Source organism: Salarias fasciatus, chromosome 12, assembly GCF_902148845.1.
Source record: "Salarias fasciatus chromosome 12, fSalaFa1.1, whole genome shotgun sequence".
In the NCBI taxonomy this organism is placed as follows: Eukaryota; Metazoa; Chordata; class Actinopteri; order Blenniiformes; family Blenniidae; genus Salarias; species Salarias fasciatus.
Genome location: NC_043756.1, coordinates 446,261 through 468,719, shown reverse-complemented (window position 1 = coordinate 468,719; position 22,459 = coordinate 446,261). Strand labels below are relative to the sequence as shown.

Here is a 22,459-nt window from a genome sequence, read left to right as displayed (position 1 = left end):
CCTGACAGGACCTGACAGGACCTGACAGGACCTGACAGGAACTGACAGGAACTGACAGGAACTGACAGGACCTGACAGGACCTGACAGGACCTGACAGGAACTGACAGGAACTGACAGGAACTGACAGGATCACACAGGACCTGACAGGATCACACAGGACCTGACAGGATCACACAGGACCTGACAGGACCTGACAGGACCTGACAGGACCTGACAGGAACTGACAGGAACTGACAGGAACTGACAGGAACTGACAGGAACTGACAGGATCACACAGGACCTGACAGGAACTGACAGGATCACACAGGACCTGACAGGACCTGACAGGACCTGACAGGACCTGACAGGAACTGACAGGAACTGACAGGAACTGACAGGATCACACAGGACCTGACAGGAACTGACAGGAACTGACAGGAACTGACAGGATCACACAGGACCTGACAGGACCTGACAGGAACTGACAGGATCACACAGGACCTGACAGGACCTGACAGGACCTGACAGGAACTGACAGGACCTGACAGGAACTGACAGGAACTGACAGGACCTGACAGGATCACACAGGACCTGACAGGACCTGACAGGAACTGACAGGAACTGACAGGAACTGACAGGACCTGACAGGACCTGACAGGACCTGCAGGTTGTGAAGGTTCTACAGGTTCTGCGGGCCGGTTCTCTGGTGCAGGGACCCACCGGTTCCCGTGGTGTGGTCTCCGGTTCTGTACATGTTGGGCTGGACAGAGACCGGGCTCCAGGCCCTGCTGTCGGCCCTCTCCTGCTGGTACAGACACAGGCCCTTCTCAAAGTCACAGCTGGCAATGCTGGGGTCAAAGGTCGGTTCTGTAAAACATGAAGCGCAGACGGTGAGGCCGGTGCCAAATTACCAGCTTGAACAACAGGACTTGCGGTCTGGAAGGTGTAGTTCCTGTGTTCAGCCACTCGGCGGCGCTGCTCACCTGTGTCAGTGTGACAGAACTCAGGCGAGAAGGAGATGTCGTCTACGGCCACGTACCCCCCTCTGGGGCTGTTAAAGGCCACCTCCCACACCACCTGGACACGCACGCACGCACGCACGCACGCACACACGCACACACGCACACACACACACACACACACACACCCCCCCAGCGAGCTGAGATGAGGCGTCGTCACGAGTTCAGGGTCACCAGCTGCTCTGACAGTGCGGCCATAACTTCAGCCGGTTGTAACGTAAAACAGCACAAATCAGCTTTCATCACAATCACGTTATTACATTAGGAACTTCAAAAGAAGTCTTTTTAAAATCCAGTAACTGCAGAATTGTGACTGAAATAATTCACCGACAGACGTATCATGTATTGTGTGTTATAATGAAATCATAGATCAATAATGATCACTTATAATCACTTATTTATTTGAACTAATGAGCCTTTTTCAGGTTTTGTGAGGTTTTCTTCTGAATGCTAGGACTGGAGGATGAGACAGTCACCCACTGACTATAAAGAATATATGGCTGTAAAAACTATTTTACTCTTTTATGCATTACTGGCTGTTCTATAATCAAAATGGCCCAAATTCTTACATTACTGGCAGGTTTTATATTACTGTTTGCCACAATCTGGTAAATTAAAACTAAGGTAGTGTTTCCAAGCAAACAGTTCCAGAAGAAGCTGAGAACACAGCACAGTTACAGTAAACTCTCATTTCCTCCAGGAGAAAGAGGAGTACAGGGAGGATTCCTGCACAGTGCTGCAGTGGTTGGCACTCTCTCCTCACAGTGGGAGGATCCTCGGTTTGAGTCTGGGCTCGGTTCTACATGGAGTTACATAATTCAACATGCAGGATGTTTCTGCGCCTTAGTTTGCAGTTCAGAGGCAGAAGAAGAAGAGCAGAGGTGGAGCAGTCAGCCATCTGAAATGTAATGTGGATTTCATGACTAAGAACAACATCCACTCTCGTCTCTGGACTGTGAGCAGAGCCCTAACCCCAACCCGTGGCACAGGCAGTACAGGCACAGCCAGCTGTTCATCTCATCAGGAAGTGATGTTTATATCAAAATTTGTGGACTTCAGGTTTCACTAGACCACAACTGAATTCACAACTGAACTACACACCTGCCAACCTTGGTGAAATTTTTTGAGTACCACTTGCAGGGCTGTCAGCCCCCCCCCCCTGGGAGAGTTGTTGACGGGGAGGGGGGTTGATCTCTACGGATTCCGCGGCAGCAGAATCACGTGACAGCAATCAGCAATATTTTTTTCATTTTTTCATTGCTTTTTTCATTGGCTGTTGCGCTATTTTACCCCGCCCCTTTGCTTTTTTGATTGACAGCTAAGTGACAGCGGAGCACACGTTTCCTCCCGGTTCCATATCTGCGGCGCACCAGCCTAATTTACCGGTATTTCTTTCAGCGTGACAAATACAATGGCTGTGTTGGAAAACGCATACTGCCTACTACATCCTTCCATACTCATACTATCCATCCTGCATCCTGCTTACTCAGTCCATCAGACAGTATACAAAGCGTTTACACTACAGCACACTACATAATCAATCAATCAAATTTTATTTCTAAAGCGCCTTCCAACTGCCAAACGGAGCACAAGGCGCTTAACAGAGTAAAACAAAATAAATAAGTAAAAACACTTTAAGAAACAAAGTTCTAAAAGGGGCTAAACATCAAACGCTAAATGAAAAAGGTGCGTTTTCAGATGACATTCAAAAACATTAAGTGCAGTGATAGACTTTAAATGCAGAGGAAGAGAGTTCCAGAGCTTCGGGCCAAGAACAGCAAAAGAGCGGTCACCCACAATGCATAATGCATAATAACCCACAATGCATTGCTCTCCTCCCCGAGCTGAAATCGACCTGCTAAAGCTGATTTCACTTTAGCTCTAAACTCTTCAAATGTACAACTTCATCAAGATTTTTTTTAAAATTAGGCGACAAAGTGGTGGTTTATTCCAGCCGTTTATGATTTTGTTCGGACGAATTCGGCGACATGTGAGCCAGCCGGGGTGAGCGGCTCCAGCAGGAGGAGTCAGAGAAGCAGAGAAGCAGCAGAGAAGCAGAGCACACAGGAACCCCGACCCGCCACGGGGCCCCCGCCCGGCCACGGCGCTCCGTGGCCGTGGCAGTCGGGTCCCCCGACCCGGCGGCCCAGCCTCCGGGCCCGGTCGGGCTTTAGTGGCGGGCGACCATGGATCACGCCGCCGGCCGCCCCCGCCACTCCGACCGGCTCCCCGCCGACCCACTCGGCAGCGGGACCGAGACGCCCGGTCTCACCCGGTGGTCCCACGGAGCGGCCCGCCCCGGGCGTCGCACCGAGTCGATTCCGGAGGTCCGGCGGCGGACCCCCGGGCCCCCCGGTGCGGCGCGGCACCCCAGCGGTGGGCCCGCCGGCGAGCGCAGAGTTTCTCACACCCTCCGGGGCCGGACCCAGATCGCGGGGTCAGCCCCCCCACCGCACCCGCCGGCCGCCAGGCGGTGCAAGCTCTGTCTGGCGCAACCGCTGTCCGTCGCGTTGCATCTTGGGTAATTTCAGTATGAGTAGTGAACACACGATGTATACGCAACATTTCTGGCGAATGCAGTATGCATCCAGGAACTTCTCGCATACTCAAAATCGCATACTGCCAGTGTAAACACACTGCATACTCAATTAGTTAGTATGAGTAGGAGGTAAGTATGCAGTTTCGAACACAGCCAATGTGTGCTGTGACTGTGTGACAACACACCGCAATGCCAGACACTTCAGAGCCCTGCTGCTGCCTCCTGTTGGCAGACATGAGTACTGCACGTCCACATTTCTACCAGCGCTCACTGACGTCTGCAGCGTTTTGCGTAGTTTAATGAGGCGGAGCGTTCCGGCGGATTTTGATGACAAATTGCGTACCTGTTGCGCAAAATGCGTACAGGTTGGCAGGTCTGGAATTAAAAATGATTAAATCTGCATCAGAAAGGTTTTGTCCTCTTCAGGATTGAATTTTCCACAACTTCCTTCCATCCATCGTCCAGACTGTTCATTCCCCCTCAGGGTCCGGAGCCAATCACAATGTAGCAGGGGCGAGCACAAGGCACTGATAAACAGGTGAGGACAAGTGAGGACAGCCTACAGCTGGACAGGTGAGGACAGGTGAGGGTTTAACCAAGCTAACCCCCCCGGTGTTAGCCTCGGTGTTAGCCTCGCCTCAGAGACTGGACGGGCTTGTTGTTTCCAGTCACTGCTGATCCGTGATATGAAAGTGCTGGTTGGCTGCTGCGTGGAAAGGCCACTTTGGGTTCTTTCCACCGACTTCCTGATAGCGCTCTTGGCTGTTAGTGGCACGTTTGTGTTGGCCACGGCCATGACTCACGGGGCCCTGTTAGGTCCCTCCCCTGGTTATTAGAGGACTCAACCCACTGTCCAATGTGGTTCTCCCTGAGGGACCCTGTTCTAGGTTCTACAGGCTGCACGCCGCCAGGCCCATCCACTGGGCGTCTGTCTGTAACAGTCTAATGCAGCCTGCTTGGAAACAGCCTCCCCGAGTACTGACCTCCAGAGGATGCGGGGCCTTGATATCCACGCTGACCAGAGTCCACCCGGCTGTAGCGTAGACCGCTGGCCTCCACAGCTCCTCGTAGTGCCCCAGCTGGTCCCTGGTGAACACTGTGAAGATGTTGCCCCGCTCCTGGTCTCGCTGGTAGTAGAAGCTGAGGCAGCCCTCCATGGCCACGGTGGTCATCGGGGAGCTCAGCTTGGCCACCTCCTGGAAATGTTTGGCGTACACAGAGTCCACATACATGTAGTGGCCTGGAAGAATGGAGGATGTAACGTCACGTTTAAATGGTACAGATGGTTTTTGATGCACCCCAAAACCCAAATCCCAAACGAGTGCAAAATATAGTTAAAAGCAGGATACAATGCCCTTCTCATATCAATGTATATAAGAAGGCCACAAGTTCACAAATCTGCCCAAAAAACAGACAAACTGGCAGACGAGGCAGCGATAAAGGACTGAAAGAGTCTGAACGAACCTCCGTCACCTCAGATTCTTCATCGAGAATCATCTCATAAGTTAAAACAGAAGAGTCCACTGCTCTGGTGTCTGTGATGCTACAGGCTGCAACATCATGAACTGCAAGTTCAGGTCTAACATGACTAACAAGACTCTTGTCACTTTCAGGTGTAGTGAACTGTTATTTAAGAAAAAAAATGACTGCAACTAAGGTCATGAATTTTGCGTGATGTGCCTCTGATCAGGAAGTCCGTCCCACAGTCTGCAGCCAGCAGGGAATCCCTAAGGAGTCATTTCAGCAGACTGACTGAGGCTCATGAATCCATGAATTAACTTGGTATCCAATCGGCCTCATCCCTATGGACCAACCAATGAACTAACCAGGCAACCAACCAATGAACAGACCAACCAGCCAACCAACCAACCAACCAACCAACCAATGAACCAACCAACCAACCAGCCAACCAATGAACCAACCAACCAACCAGCCAACCAATGAACCAACCAACCAATCAACCAACCAATGAACCAACCATCCACCCAACCAACCAATGAACCAATGAACCAACCAACCAACCAACCAACCAATGAACCAACCAACCAACCAACCAATGAACCAACCAACCAACCAACCAACCAATGAACCAATGAACCAACCAACCAACCAACCAACCAATGAACCAACCAGCCAACCAACCAACCAATCAACCAACCAACCAATGAACCAACCAGCCAACCAACCAACAATGAACCAACCAACCAACCAACCAACCAACCAACCAATGAACCAACCAGCCAACCAACCAACCAATCAACCAACCAACCAACCAATGAACCAACCAACAAACCAACCAACCAATGAACCAACCAGCCAACCAACCAATGAACCAATCAACCAACCAACCAACCAATGAACCAATGAACCAATCAACCAACCAATCAACCAACCAATCAACCAACCAACCAACCAATGAACCAATCAACCAACCAATCAACCAACCAACCAATGAACCAACCAACCAACCAACCAACCAACCAATGAACCAATCAACCAACCAACCAATGAACCAATCAACCAACCAACCAATGAACCAATCAACCAACCAATCAACCAACCAATCAACCAACCAACCAACCAATGAACCAATCAACCAACCAATCAACCAACCAACCAATGAACCAACCAACCAACCAACCAACCAACCAATGAACCAATCAACCAACCAACCAATGAACCAATCAACCAACCAACCAACCAACCAACCAATGAACCAACCAACCAACCAACCAATGAACAGACCAACCAGCCAACCAACCAACCAACCAACCAACCAATGAACCAACCAACCAACCAGCCAACCAATGAACCAACCAACCAACCAGCCAACCAATGAACCAACCAACCAATCAACCAACCAATGAACCAACCATCCACCCAACCAACCAATGAACCAATGAACCAACCAACCAACCAACCAACCAATGAACCAACCAACCAACCAACCAATGAACCAACCAACCAACCAACCAACCAATGAACCAATGAACCAACCAACCAACCAACCAACCAATGAACCAACCAGCCAACCAACCAACCAATCAACCAACCAACCAATGAACCAACCAGCCAACCAACCAACAATGAACCAACCAACCAACCAACCAACCAACCAACCAATGAACCAACCAGCCAACCAACCAACCAATCAACCAACCAACCAACCAATGAACCAACCAACAAACCAACCAACCAATGAACCAACCAGCCAACCAACCAATGAACCAATCAACCAACCAACCAACCAATGAACCAATGAACCAATCAACCAACCAATCAACCAACCAATCAACCAACCAACCAACCAATGAACCAATCAACCAACCAATCAACCAACCAACCAATGAACCAACCAACCAACCAACCAACCAACCAATGAACCAATCAACCAACCAACCAATGAACCAATCAACCAACCAACCAATGAACCAATCAACCAACCAATCAACCAACCAATCAACCAACCAACCAACCAATGAACCAATCAACCAACCAATCAACCAACCAACCAATGAACCAACCAACCAACCAACCAACCAACCAATGAACCAATCAACCAACCAACCAATGAACCAATCAACCAACCAACCAACCAACCAACCAATGAACCAACCAACCAACCAACCAATGAACCAACCAACCAACCAACCAACCATCCACCCAACCAACTAATGAACCAATGAACCAACCAACCAGTCAACCAACCAACCAACCAACCAATGAACCAACCAACCAACCAACCAACCAACCAATGAACCAACCAACCAACCAACCAACCAACCAACCAACCAACCAAGCAATGAACCAACCAACCAACCATCCACCCAACCAACCAGTGAGCCAATGAACCAACCAACCAACCAATGAACCAATCAACCAACCAACCCACCAACCAACCAACCAGACAACCAACCAATGAACCAACCGAGCAACCAAAGCAACCAAGCAACCAATGAACCAAACAACCAACCAATCAACCAGCCTGTGATTAGCAGACAGTAGAGTGCCAATAATGTGAACTTTTTAGCTATTTTAAAAGTAATAAATGTCATAATGATATCTGGTAAGTCTAGAACTTTCTAAAAATGCAATTCAACATTTGAGCTAATAATTTGATATTTATTAATTAGATAATTCATTCCCTTAGCCTGAAAAAATCCTTTGAAAATGTAACAGCACTTCATCTTGTAGCGGTATACAATAAAACTGAATTTACAGATAAACACATTTTTGCAGTTTTCATGCTGATTATCAAGAATAGTCCTGACGGATGGTTAATAATCACATTTACTGACTGAGGAGACACACAATGCAGACTCCTCACTCAAATATTGTCTCATTTTTAGAATGAATTACTGTTTTGCCACTATATTGAACTGTAGCATTTATTAAATTTACAATGACCAGATTCACTACGATATTAGGCTCAATTCCATGAATGGTTGCTACATCTAAGAATCCACAGCCGATGAGTTTCTGTTTTCTACAACCACAGTGATCATTATCTTCTGGCATCAAAGAGGCATTTTAAACCAGACGCCTAGTGTGTGTGTGTGTGTGTGTGTGTGTGTGTGTGTGTGTGTGTGTGTACCTCTCTGCTCGTTGCTTGTGTTGTTCCCCAGCTGGTCATCCTCTCTCATCACACTCCCCCCAACATACCAGTTCACGTTGGGGTTCCAGCTGTTGCTGTAGCCACACAGGTGGTGCTCCTCAAAGTTACACTCTGGAACCACAGAGATCTTTATTATTATTATTATTATTGTTATTATTATTATTATTATTATCATTATTAATATTACTATTATTCTTTGTGCCTGCCTTGGCAAGGCGCAAAGATTACTATCCTAGCCGGACCTCGTCAAGTGTCGACACGAAAGCTTTGCCGGAAAACTCGTCCCGCACAGTTTGGAGCAGCACCACAAAAGTCACATCAAAACGTGTGTAAATTCAAGGAATTGTGTGCTATGACTTTTGTCGGTGGTTCGGTGAAAAATCACAGAGAAAATAGCCAAAAACTCAGAATTTTTTCTCATTCATTTCCCATAGACTTTTTCTGAAAATCACTAACAATTCATCCCTGAACAACTACACGGGGATTCGCCACACTTTCACGTAGAAATGTTATTTTTTTACCAAAATGTAGGCATTTTTGTCCTCTACGCAGATGCGAAAACCTCATTTCAATATCTTTTACTAAATTTAAATGGTGAGCCTTTAAAGCGATACTTCAACATTTTGGCAGATTGGCCCATTTAGTGCAATTCTTTAGTCATTTTGAACAGCATACCGTATTGGCCCGAATATAAGATGATGTTTTTTTCCAGAAATGTCATCCTAAAAAGTGAGGTCGTGTTATAATGGCGGACTTACGGTAGATGGTCAATACGCATCCGCGCCGCTAGATGGAGCCAAAGTATCACTGAGCAGAGAGCGAGTGGAGCGATGAAATGAGATCAAATGATCTGATGAAAAATGGCGGATCATCTGGAACAAAGGGGCTGAACGCTGGACAACTGAGCAACAACAGAGGAGAAGTTATGATACCAACTTTAAACTGATGGTGATCAACGCAGCAGAGTCATCAAACTACTGCCAAGCCGCCAGGAGGTCTGGTGGAGCAGAGCCTCGTTCTTATTGGAGAGCACAGAAAAAACACTACAGATGCTAACGCTATGAGAAAAGCTTTCCGTGGTCCCGAGAGCGACGCTTCAGAGAGACTGATAGAAGGGAGAGTGAATACGTCTCTGAAAAACAGAAAGACAGAATGCCCACCACCAGAGCCTGATTCAGCTGAAGGCTCTGGAAAGTTATTTACAGCATTTATGCAGTTTTGACCCCTTGAGGTTCTTATTTGTTGCTTATTCATCACGCACATTCACTACGCTGTGAAATATTAAAGCAAAATTACCAGATTGAGTTGTTTATGCGAAGATTGCTAAGACGGAACTACTTACTAAACATGGCGTCTGGGCGTAGTGATCTCAAAAGAAAAAGTAGTTCCCAGTATTTGCTTCAGTGTCGTAACGCTACAATATTATTTGTTGGTGTTCCACAGCGTAGTGAATGTGAGGATTATAACCTGTCCACCAAAGTGTTTTGGGGTTGTTGGATTGTGTATTTGATGAGTTTGACAAGGGGGAACAAAAATACCATCCACTTCCATGGTTCTTGTGCTGGACCGTCCAACGGACTGTCCTCAACATAGTCCTAGGCTTTACTTCTTATTGTCTCATGCTAGCTGTTACCAAAGCTGTCCGTCCCTGGGAGAGGGATCCCTCCATACTGTGGTTCTCCCCAAGATTTCTTCTTCTCTCACTGGGTTTCTGGAGTTTTTTCTTGCCGGATGTGAGGGTCGAAGGCGGTGGTTGCTTCGTTTTGTCTCGTTACTGTGATTTTGACATATTAACATTATGCTTATTCACTGTTTTTATTTTTACCAACCAATGTAACATCTTGAAGCCTCTGAGGCAACTGTTGTTGTGATACTGGGCTATACAAAAATACATTGATCGATTGATTGATTGACTTCCATTGTGTCCGTCCCGAAAACCTTCCCAGACTCACCTCTGAATAAACAACAGCTCGCCCTCACAAAAACAGTAAGTATGCTGTTCGAGATGACTAAGGAATTGCGCTAAATGGGCCAATTTGCCAAAATATTGACGTATCCCTTTAAGTACGGATAGAATTTCTGCCGTTTTTGGAGTTTATAATGGGTGTGTATTGGAGTGCGCATATTTAATTTAGAATACAGCAGGCTCTCCATTCAAACCCCCAAAAACTTCTTTCTCTCGTTCTCCTGGCCACATTTCTGGCTCAATCTGCACAAATTACCCCTCAAACACTAGGGATTTTTGTTGTGACGCAGATAATCAAGTCCTGGTCTCTGTAGCTCAAACGGCTCTCTCAGGAAATGCATTTCCGTGAGGAGAGTGCAGGATTTTCTCTCGAATGCATTTTGGAAATTTTGCCTGAATCCAAAACTTCCCTCATGTTCCCACACTCGGTGTGGCTGAATGGATGATCCTACAGACATGATATTTTCACCATAAATCCGTGAAAGGCTTGTAACTCACACTGTGGAAAAAAAATGTTCAATTTCACCTCTCGGTCCCCGAGAAACAACATTTCTTCAACCATGCGCACTGCATGAAAAACTGCTGATTCACTGTCATGGCTGCTGACTGCAGCCCATGCTGAGAGTCCAGTCTGGAGCAGATGAACCTGTCACCTGCTGCTCAAGCCATGAGGATAAGGATCTGGCCGTTTCTGGGGATGATGAAATATTTCCCAACACCCCAGTTGCTTGTAGCAGCGCTGAGACTCCACTACACCTGCAATGTTGACTGATCTGAACAAGACCCGCCTGCTTGAGCTTCTCAGCCAAACACTGCGCACCAGTGTTGTCACTAACGCGCTACTAATTAACTCGGTATTTTAATCTGATTACTTTCTTTCAGTAACAAGCAATCTAACGCGTTAATTTTTCCAAACCAGTAATCTGATTAAAGTTAGTTTCCTAAGTGACTGTGCGTTACTATTTTGTTATTGCCTCATAATCACAGGTGTAATTTACGAAGGGTTGGTGGGTTATGAAAACCCACGGGCCCCCCGGGCGCACCGGGCCCCCCGGGCCCCCCGGGCCCCCGGGCGCACCGACACTCCGACACTCCGACGCTCCGACGCTCCGTGTTCCCAGTGAGCACCGCTCGGCACCGCTCGGCACCACTCGGCACCGCTCGGACTCACTCGGCTCGGAAAAACGCGCATGTGCCAGACCATCCGCAGTGCTCTCCTGCTTCTCCCAGGAAACGCCTATCAATGGCGGAAGTGTGCGAGTGCGACCCATCTTCTCCGGCGTGCACGGCTCTGTTTACAGTGTCTGCGATCGGCCTCGCTCATAAAGCTTGTTTTCCGAAACAGTTACAGTTTCATTATGTCAGACTCGCCATCGGTCAGTACTAGCTGGAACCGAAGCTCACGGCTACAGAAACACTCTGAATGCGCATGAGCAAAAAGGGAGAAGCTTATTGGGAGCGAGCACACAACGGCTTGACGAAAGCAGCTCGTCCAGTTTCTGTGTTGTAAAGCCAACGAAACAGAAACAAAAAACATGCTCATGGTTCAGGTTCTGCACTTTCAATAAAGTATTATTTAAACAACCAGTTGTCTTTCTTATGTTGAGGCAGCAAAGGGAGGAAATCGGCAAAAAGTACCTAAGTTACTTTGATATTGAAGTTACTTTGATATTGAAGTAATCAGTAAAGTAACCGTAAACAGTAACAGTAAAGTAAGTAAAGATTACCTTTTTGATGAGTAATCAGTAATTGGATTACTTTTTCAAGTAATCTGTGACAGCACTGCTGCGCACTTCCTTTTCCACTATACTCACTGGCACACACATATATTCTTCTCTTACATACATACATGCTTCTTTTACATACATATATTTCCTTTGTACACATGCATATATGCCTATTTATTTAGGGGAATGTATGCATGTGAAAGAAGAATATATGTGTGTGTAAGCGTGACAATATATGCATGTGAAGGGAGAATATGTGTGCGTGCAAGTAGAATATATGTGTGTATAAGCATGAGAATATATGTATGTGAGCGGGCCAGAATGAATTACGTCTTGTACGGCCCCTCACTCCTGACCTGACTCACCAATGCAGTATCCTGGGACGATGTGGATTTCAAAGATGGCCACGCTGTTCCCTGAGCCACGCGCCGGTCGACCCTCCAGTAAAATCTGTGGAGAGGACATGAGAAGGACGTCATCAGCTGTGAGAAGGACGTCATCAGCTGTGGTGTCGACAAACAGGGAGACCAAGAAGAGGACACCCTGTCCAGCCTCCTGCTGAAACCACAGAAATACTGAAAGATACTCAAAGACCACAAAGCAGCTTCATAAACCAGACAGTCTTTTCAAATGTTCCTTTACTGGTTGAAGAGAACATTTTCTCTCCCTCGTCGTTTTCTGTCTGAGAGCGTCATAATAATTTTTCTGGACACTCAACATTCTTCATTCTCTCCATACTGGGTGGAGGTAAGCTGCTGCTGTAGCCACAGCTGGCCTGGGGCAGGCTGACGCCATCGGCCCCTCCCACCACCAACCATTCACTCTCACACTAGGCAAGGTGGGTGAAGCGTCTTGCCCAAGGACACGACGACAGTTTTACACCTACGGGAGCGGGGATTGAACCGCCAACCTTAGGGTTATGAGACAACCTGCTCTACCAACTGAGCTACTGTCGCCACGTAGATCAGTCTGTGTGTTTGAGGAGCACAGAGCAAAGGATTATGGGACATTTCTTCCAGGGACTTCATTTCTAAATGTAGTCTCGGTACACTGAGTGGCTCTACACTGAGTAGCTCTGTATTAGTGTATTTCTACCACCGTCTGTTGCCGTGCCTTCCTGGCTCCTGTCTTGCTCTGCCATGCTTCATGAGCGTCCCAACTCACAGAGGAAACACGGAGCGCCACAAAGGCACCGAAACTGCATCTGTGTGGAGGATGAACTCAGAAAGGAACCACGAGTTTAGAAGGGGTCTGTGGGGATGAAGAGTGGCGTGGGTCAGAACGCTGGACGGGTCGGGCAGTGGCTTCAGCTGCTCGTCCACACAGAAACAGCTCCGAGTGACTCACACCACGGCATTTATGGTAATGTGGTTGTGCAGATGAGCTGCTTTTGAGACATTTCCAATGCTGTCTGTTGGCTAAATGAAGAAACACACTGACGGTGTGTCTTTTGTCAGTTTGGTGTGTGTGTTCTAGTTTATGCTGTGTGTGTGCTCATACAGCCGCTCCAGCCACTTTAGAAGTAAATCAAAGTTGCCTCATCTACGGCAGAGTTCAGACACGCTGGGCTGGGAGCCAGAAAACTAACTTCACAGTGCTGGGAGTGTGGCTGAGGGAGGTGGGGAGTGAGGCGCACCCTGTCTGATGGAGAGGACATCTCACAAAACCTGACAGCCTGTCCTCAGTCTGCTGTCTGGAAGCTGACCCTGAGCCCATTTGTCCGTTTTCTTTTGTTGTTGTTGTTGTTTTTTCTTGTTTTTCTATGTCCCACGTCCAGTTTGTCACATGTTGAAACCTCAGAAAATCTGCACTGCTTTGTGTGAAACCTCCAGCAGCTGTGAATAAATATTGTAAGACTTCTTCTTCTTCAGCCTGACTGTCCCTCTATCATTCTTCATGTTTGGGAGAGACGGACAACAGCAGATCAACGTTCAACCAGCCATGAAACTACAACAACCATCGTCCTCAGTCTGTCTCCTGTCCAGCTCCTCCATCGTCCTCAGTCTGTCCCCTGTCCAGCTCCTGCATCGTCCTCAGTCTGTCCCCTGTCCAGCTCCTGCATCGTCCTCAGTCTGTCCCCTGTCCAGCTCCTGCATCGTCCTCAGTCTGTCTCCTGTCCAGCTCCTCCATCGTCCTCAGTCTGTCTCCTGTCCAGCTCCTCCATCGTCCTCAGTCTGTCCGCTGTCCAGCTCCTCCATCGTCCTCAGTCTGTCCCCTGTCCAGCTCCTCCATTGTCCTCAGTCTGTCCCCTGTCCAGCTCCTCCATCGTCCTCAGTCTGTCTCCTGTCCAGCTCCTGCATCGTCCTCAGTCTGTCTCCTGTCCAGCTCCTCCATCGTCCTCAATCTGTCCCCTGTCCAGCTCCTCCATCGTCCTCAGTCTGTCCCCTGTCCAGCTCCTCCATCGTCCTCAGTCTGTCTCCTGTCCAGCTCCTCCATCGTCCTCAGTCTGTCCCCTGTCCAGCTCCTCCATCGTCCTCAGTCTGTCTCCTGTCCAGCTCCTCCATCGTCCTCAGTCTGTCTCCTGTCCAGCTCCTCCATCGTCCTCAGTCTGTCTCCTGTCCAGCTCCTCATTGTCCTCAGTCTGTCTCCTGTCCAGCTCCTCCATCGTCCTCAGTCTGTCTTCTGTCCAGCTCCTCCATCGTCCTCAGTCTGTCTCCTGTCCAGCTCCTCCATCGTCCTCAGTCTGTCTCCTGTCCAGCTCCTCCATCGTCCTCAGTCTGTCTCCTGTCCAGGTCTCCAGGTCCAGTCTGTTGTCCTCAGCTGAGAATGAGCTGCTCCTTCAGTCCATCCTGTCTCCAGTCTGCTGTCAGTCCTCTTCTGTCCCAGGTCAACCAGAAACCTGGGTGTCATGATGGATGACCTGCTGACCTTTAAGGTTCACGTGGCCTCAGGTTCTCGGTCTTGTCGTTATGCCCTCTACAGCATCAGGAAGATCAGACCCTTCCTGACCCAACAGGCCCCCCAGCTCCTGGTTCAGGCTCTGGTGGTGTCACGCATTGACTACTGCAGCTCTCTTCTGGCGGGTCTCCCTGCAGGTCCAGTCAAACCTCTACAGAGGACCCAGAATGCAGCAGGTCTGGTCTTCAACCAGCCCAGCAGAGCTCATGTCCTCCTCTGTTCTTCTCCCTTCACTGGTTTCCAGTTGCAGCCAGGATCAAATTCAAATCTCTCCTCCTGGCTTACAAAACGCTTACAAGAACGGCTCCGGCCGACCTGGACTCCCTGATCCAGGTCGACCTGGACTCCCTGATCCAGGTCTACTCTCCTTCACGCCCTCTTCGCTCTGCATGTGAGAGACGCCTGGAGCTTCCAGCCCAGCTCGGCTCTGAACCTCCAGCCAGACTCTTCTCCTCTGTTGTTCCCAGATGGTGGAACGAACTTCCTAACTCTGTGCGTTCCGCCGAGTCTCTTTCTACTTTCAAGAGACAGTTGAAGACTCAATTGTTCAGAGAACACCTAGGGACTTAATCTGACCCCGTGTTTGGTCTAAAACCCAGCACTTATGGACCACTGACTAAGTTGACACACACACACACACACACACACACACACACACACACACACACACACACACACGCTCAGTCTTGTATTTCTATCCTTGTGGGGACCGTCCATTGACTCCCATTCATGTCTAGCCCCTAACCCTGACCCTTACCCTAACCCTAACCCACACCACAACAAAGCCTAACCCTAAAGAAATGTTTTTGCACTTTTACTTTTTTCAGTAACAACAACATGGTCAAGAAAACACTGTTTCTCCTACTTAGGACCGGAAAAAGGTCCCCACAAGGCACGTCGATCCACGTTTTGCTATCCTTGTGGGGACATTTGGCCCCAACAAGGATAGAAATACGAGAACACACACACACACACACACACACACACACACACACACACACACACACACACACACACCACACACACACACACACACACACACACACACACACACACACACACACACACACACACACACACACACACACACACACACACACACAAAGGGGGGTAGTGGCTCCTCTTCTGCGACTGGATGGCAGCTCCCTTGACCAATCGCACTGGAAGCAATTGAAGCATTTACTGATGGTTTCTTTCTTTCTTATGTCTGTATTCTTGCTTGTGTTGGACGTCGCTTTGGACAAAAGCGTCTGCTGAATGAAATTGTAGAATTGTAGAATTGTAGGTCCAGCTTGTCTCAGGGTTCTGCCTTCATGCTGATCTCGTCTTCATACCACCGGGGTCAAACAGCAGGACGTCCTCCGGGCTCCTCTTCAGTCCAGGTGCTCGTCTCCTGGTTCTCTTTACAGTTCCATCAAAGCAAGTTCTCAACAGAAGATCCTGAGAAACAACCTTGTTTCCTGCCCCCCCCCCCCCCACCGCCGAGCGAGGCGTCACATTCACCCAGTCTGCTCCAGCTGTGTGCGTCTACCCTGAATTCAAACCATCTTCTAGCAATATCTATTTCTTAATCCTGAAAACCTTAAGGAGAGCAGAGCCGGGGCCGGGCGGACAGGCCCAGCCCTCCCTACCTGGTAGGCCGTGGTGGTGTTCGGCAGGTCCACACTGGCAATGAGCCAGCTGTCAGAGGTGGCGTTGGCCGTCCACAGCTGGTAGTCAAAGTTGTCGCCGTCCGGTCGGAGGTGGAGCCCCAGCGAAGCCCGTCCGGTGATCTGGTACACCAGCCTCACGCAGCTCCAGTCCTGGTGGTCCAGAACCGGACTGAGGAGGACCGCCTGCTCCTCCTCATCTAGGAAGGCCGAGTCCACTGCGATCAAATGTCCTGCGGCACAAGACAAAACCGAGGTCCGTCACACACCTCACAGACCTGCACGTGGTCCTCCTGGGCTCTGTGGTCCAGGTTCTGGACCAGGCCTAGTGCCCGGAGCCACACTCTGATTCTACTCTAGCAGGGACCAAACCAAGCGCCGACCTCCACCGGGGAAAAACCAGCTCAGAGCTGGAGCGCAGAAAAACTGTAATTCCAGGGGAAATTCCAGTAGGGGGCGACGATGCTGGTTTTGCCCTGTTGATCATCTGTTGATTTGATTTTCTGAGTTAAAGGTGCTGTAGGCAGGATTCGGCATCTCCGCCATCTTGCTTAGGGTTACCTAAGCAAGATGGCGATTTGACCCATCTAAGATGGTGATTTGAAACCCAGCACAGCCAATCCTGTCCTGTTTTCTCTGACATCACGCTCTTACGCAAGTTAAGCCCCTCCCACAAGAACGTGTGACGAACGCCCCTCGACCAATCACGGTTAGAGCCTCAGGGGCTCTTCTGATTGGTCAAAGATACCTGGAGCTGTGGAGATTCCTTTTCAGCTCAGAACAGAGACAGATGGAAACGCTGCGCCCTCACGGTAGAGCAGTTATGCTACACTCCTAAAGGATTATCAATGGATACTCTAACATTTAATCCAAAGAAAACACAGAAAAATTATCATTGACTAGCAAAATCCTGCCGACAGCACCTTTAAACTTTAGCATCAGTCAGCCAATCATAGCTCGTCACGTGATGCAGTCATGTGACAGGCTGGACCAATCACATTACACCTGGGTTACAGAGTCCAGTATGGAGACGACCTGCTGGAAGCTTCAGAACGGGATTTCAGAACGTTGTGGGGGACGCCGTGTTAGCTCCGCCCATCTTTTACATACAGTCTACAGGCTAACCCTGTCTGGCCTGAAAGACCCAGAGGGCAGTGCAACCTTTGACCTCAGTGCTCTCCTCCTGAACTCTAATACTCCTTTCCCACTGGCCAAAAAACCCGTTTAAACCCGCTAACTATCGGCTCCTCCTGGCAGTGGGAAAGGGTTTACCTGGGTGGTTGACCCTGCGATCGACCCGGTAATTTGCCGGGTCAGTTTCTACCGGCTTTTAGTGGGAGGGACACATCCAGGAACTCACATGATGACGTCGACGCAGCGCGGCTACGTTAGCGCGCTAGTTGTTGTTTCTGGACACAGCGTGAGATTTCCTAGACCAGAGAGCTCCTCCTGATCCGTGGAGAAGAGGAGATTTGTCTACAACTGTGTTCCGCTGCATTGTTTACTTTTGTTGTGCTCCGTCGCGCTGATGATGTCATCAACGTGGGACACCATCAGTGCGGGAAAACGCAGCGTCGCGGCTCGCCAGCAGGCGGCTACACCCGCCGCTGCATGCAGTGAGAAAGGAGTCTTTAAAAAAAAAAAAAAAGCCGATCGTTAGCGGGTCGAAGACACGGGTCGACCCGCTAGCTGCAGTGGGAAAGGGGGATCACTTTAAACTCTGCTCAGCATCACAGCGCCGCCTTCAGGATGAACACAGCAGCGCAGCTCTTCCTGTGGACAGGCCTTCCTCTCCTCCACAGCTCATTCACACCGACCCGTTGGTATTTCATGTGACTCGTCCGGATGAGGATTAGCTGGCAGCCAGCTGCCTGGCTTTCCTTCGTCCCTGCCTGCTCATCACCAGAAGAACCGCAGAGATTTACCCAGCAGTGGAGGCTCTGGCAGGAGAACCAGACTCTGGTTTGGTGATTCAGAGACGTCGTCCTCCAGCGGCTGGGTCGGTCAGGCTGCTCCCCTGACCAGGCTGGTGAGTCCAACCAGACGAGGGAAACTCTTTGTGTTAACAGACTCAGACTTCTTATGTAAATGGACACTGGGCAAAGACTCACTCAAGACTCTCTGTTGTCTTTGAACCTTACTTGTGCATTTTGCTCTTTTATCCAGAAATCCTCTTTTTTGCCACAATGAAAACAAATTTCCAGACAGAGTTGATCTAAATCAGACAGTAAACGTGTATGAAGAGTCCTTTAGGTCAGTAAGTCAGAGATGCCCCTTTAGCTGCAATCACATCGCTGAATCTGTGTCTACGTCTGTCTACGTCTTTACTCTCAGCACTTCCTTCTCAGCAGCGCCAGTCTCATCAGGTCCCTCTGCTGCTTTTCAGCTTAAAAGCATCATCATTTGACCTGAGCTCCAACACTTGACTGGATCCCTTCTGGTCAGAGATCATGGGGATCCGCAGTATGGTCTCCAGAGTCCACCTCCACACAGATTCAAACAGATTAGTGGCCATTCCCGGATTTAAAAGCGCGTCATTTCTCTGAGCTGCTTGACGGTCTTTTGTCTCCAGAGGCAGCAGTACTCAGCAGTACCCAGTTTCTACTCAATTCCCTGGACAAAAAGAAACTGTACTCACTTGATCTGTCTTGACTGAACATGACACTGAAAACATCAGCTGGCTCACCCTGTCTTCAGTTTTATCAGAATGTTTAAAAATGATTGAGATATGTGCAAAGAGTGACTGAATTTCTTAATATTGGCTGGTGTTTAATGTGTGTGAGCAATCGAAGGGTAGAAATCCAGGTGGTTAAAGTACCTTCATACAGCAGCAGTTTAAAGCCTGGTTAATTCTTGAATCTCTTTGAGTCAGGCCTAATTCAAACTGCAGTAAAAACACTTGGGTTTGCAGCTGTGATTTGCTGTGTGTTGGGGCGGCTGTGTGGTGTTTAAAACCGGACTCAGTGAGTTAACCTAGTCCTGGTTCTTCTGACGGCCACATCCTGGATGCTGAGGCAGGCTGGTCAGAAAGTCCAGGGTAGAGTTCCCATTCAGGCTTTTCCTCCACTCACCCAGGTCTCAGAGAGCCACGGCAGTTCAGGAGACATAAACAGTGTTTATGGAGCGCTGCTTTAAGTGCACTTGGTTTTAAATCACACAGAGAAGGGGAGGCAGGCAGGACTGTCAGCTGCTTCTGCAGAACCTTATTTGGTCAAATGAGACTCATCAAGGGTCGTAGTGGCAGAAGAGTCTGCTGGACGGAGCAGAGCAGACCGGCGGTACAGTCCAACAGACTAACTCACAAACCTCATACAGAAAACTGACAGACGCTGCAGGTCGGAGGTTTTCTGAAGCTTCCGTCTACATGTCATAAATAGCCAGCGATAGCCTTTAATGGACATTGGTGGTTGTTTTCACTGAAATAAGACAAGGCATGTTATTAACTGTTGAAATCCAATAATCTGATGTGTCCCGATTCTCCCTCTGAAGAGCAGACGAAGTCACCGTGATTCTCAGATTGTTGTGAAGGTTGTAGATGTTTTCAGTTCTGTTGTGTGAAAACAAAAGAATGCAGTCCAGTACTGAACAACACATCAACTGGTCCTGATCCCAGGTGGACTCTGCGTCGTCCCGGGTCCCTGAGCCACAGGCTGGAGTCCCTGATGTGGACCAGGGTTCCCCTTTCTTCAATGAATGCCAGACTTTCCAACGTTCTCCAAAACTTCAGATGTTATTGTGAAAGGCTGATGGATCCTGAGGCAACAAAAACCTAAACTCTTCTTCAAATGCCTTCCACTCAAAATGTCTCTTAAGTCCTTGTAATTTTTGCTATGATCTGAAAACTTTAACCCTGTTATCACTGCGGTTTAGAACAAGAGCTCGTTTCTTTGGTCTGAATAAAGTCTCACCCTCCACCTCTGTCTCTTTCTATCATGAGTTCATATCAGAAACTGAAAGTAAGCTGCTGGAACTGAACATGAACGTGAACATGGGCCCTCATTTAGATCTGCAGAAATGCCTCCATCACATGATATTAAAGACAGTTCAAGACAGACGGGAGACTGAGATTTTCTGTAGAATTTATGGAAAATGTCCGTAAATTAGAGAAAACCTTCAACACAATCTACGACTGGTACATCCTAGAACCTTTAATACATTTCAGAAACAATCTCACATCCGACAGTCTTTCACTCAGTCCAGACACTCTGACTCCTTTAACAGTGGACAGACTGAGAGACACATTCTAGAACTGCCAGATGCTTTAGAACTTTCACACACTGCAGAATGGCCGTTTACCCAGAAGCGCTCCACTGAGCGGCCTGCAGGCACCAGCGGATCTGGAGCTGCAGACGTCAGATCGTCATTCTGTGGGACTATGGAAGACGGTCCTGCATTGACAGGGTCTTCCTCGCCTGTAAGGACGTTTCTGGTTCCAATGTTTAAACTCTAATTGCCTGAACATTCCAAAGAAACCCAAATTTCACTATTAAAGTAACAGAGAAGTTCCCTGATACGCCAATGATTGTATATCTGTTTGATTCACATTTCTTTTGCCCATGTGGAGGTGGCCTGCAGACTGCTGTACAGGCTCTATGTACAACTCAACCACTTCCTGAACTTCAGGAGGCTCCTTGTTTCCTGTCTTTCGTGATAGGACGAGCTGATTAATACAGGCGTGTCTGAAGTTGTTATAGAGGTCAGACACACCTGCATTAATCAGCTCGTCCTGTCATGAAAGACAGGAAACAAGGAGCCTCCTGAAGTTCAGGAAGTGGCTGAGTTGTGCATAGAGTCCATAATGCATCCCAGAATGCAGGATGGGGACTGGAGGAGCTGCTCTGTCTGTGTCTTTTCACGCTGGACCCCAAGGACCTGAAAGTCCTCCCCTCTCTCTACGTCCTCTCCATCGATGTGAGGGGTGCAGTAGCCTTCCCCTTCGACCTCCTGGAGTCTGATCACCTGGTTGGTTTTCCCGTGTTGAGGTTGGAGGCAGTATTTCAGTGTGAAGGGAAACAGTTGTTGGTTGGAGCAGGTAAAAACCCAGTCCTGACACTTCTCAAAACCAGGGGGGTTTCTGAAACCCGGGCTCCATCGTCGTTCCTGCTGTGGCGCCGCAGCCTGATGCAGTTGCAGCAGATGGCGCCTGGTTTGGCTCTGAGCCTGCAGGCTTTGACTCCATCGTGCTGGAGCAGAATCAGGCTGGTCCCCTGCAGGCTTCATGGGAGAGGCTGGCCCTCGTCCTGCTGCCGGACTGCAGGTTGGTCAGGTGCTCCCACAGCCATGAAGTGGAATATGTGTGGTGACAGAAACAGTCTGAGACCAGGTTTCCACAGTTCAGAGTGACGGCATGGCGGTGCAGAGCGAGGCTGTTTATACCTTCCCAGCAGAGCCGGGCTGCGTTTAGTGGAAATAATCACCCAGAACATCCATCCCGGTTCTAACCACAACCTCCCTCGCGTCTTTTTTCGGCACAGCCTCCTCAGCTCAAACCCGCACTGTCATGGCAACCAAACAGAAACAGCGCTGTGGTCCGTCTACGTTTTTATGAGCCTATTATTGCCAACATGGGTGTAGCCAGGGTGACCGCCTCACCCAGGGCCGTCCCGGCAGAGACTGCTTCCACCTCGGTCCGGATGGCGGTCTAGCGAGGGACAAAGCTTCTGTTTGGGCTGGAGTCGTTTTCTGGGTCACAGGAGAAACACTGAGCGACCACCCACACTGCAACACACACTGCAACACACACTGTAACACAAAGAGCTGGAACACACATGTACTGTCCCGGTCCTCTGAGCACGGCGAGCTGAACCCAGCAGACAGATCGCCATGAACACCAGAGGCAGCGGCGGGACGGAGGGCTGCTGGACAACCAGACAGGACACCAGGAGACACACTGCTGCTGCTGGGTCTGTGAGGGGGCAGGAGGGGGCAGGAGGGGGCAGGAGGGGGAGGTGGAGGTGAGGGCGAGGCGGGGCGGGGCGGGGCGGGGCGGGGCGGGGGAGGGGGGCCGGACGTTGTATTGTGCAGCCTGAATTAAAAGAATTTAGCAGTGAATAAGAACAGAACCAG

General features: G+C 49.1%; 1 protein-coding gene across 1 annotated transcript in view; it reads right to left on the bottom strand.

Annotated features, from left to right (window-relative positions):
* Positions 1-22,459, bottom strand: part of mamdc2a (MAM domain containing 2a) — a 38,419-nt gene that overhangs the window by 5,502 nt on the left and 10,458 nt on the right. The window contains exons 3-8 of the mRNA XM_030104100.1: positions 16,376-16,626; positions 12,212-12,296; positions 8,133-8,264; positions 4,522-4,778; positions 964-1,057; positions 701-847 (exon numbers count right to left, since the gene is read on the bottom strand). Coding sequence (XP_029959960.1) covers positions 701-847; positions 964-1,057; positions 4,522-4,778; positions 8,133-8,264; positions 12,212-12,296; positions 16,376-16,626 — 966 coding nt within the window. The remainder of the gene's footprint in view (positions 1-700; positions 848-963; positions 1,058-4,521; positions 4,779-8,132; positions 8,265-12,211; positions 12,297-16,375; positions 16,627-22,459) is intronic.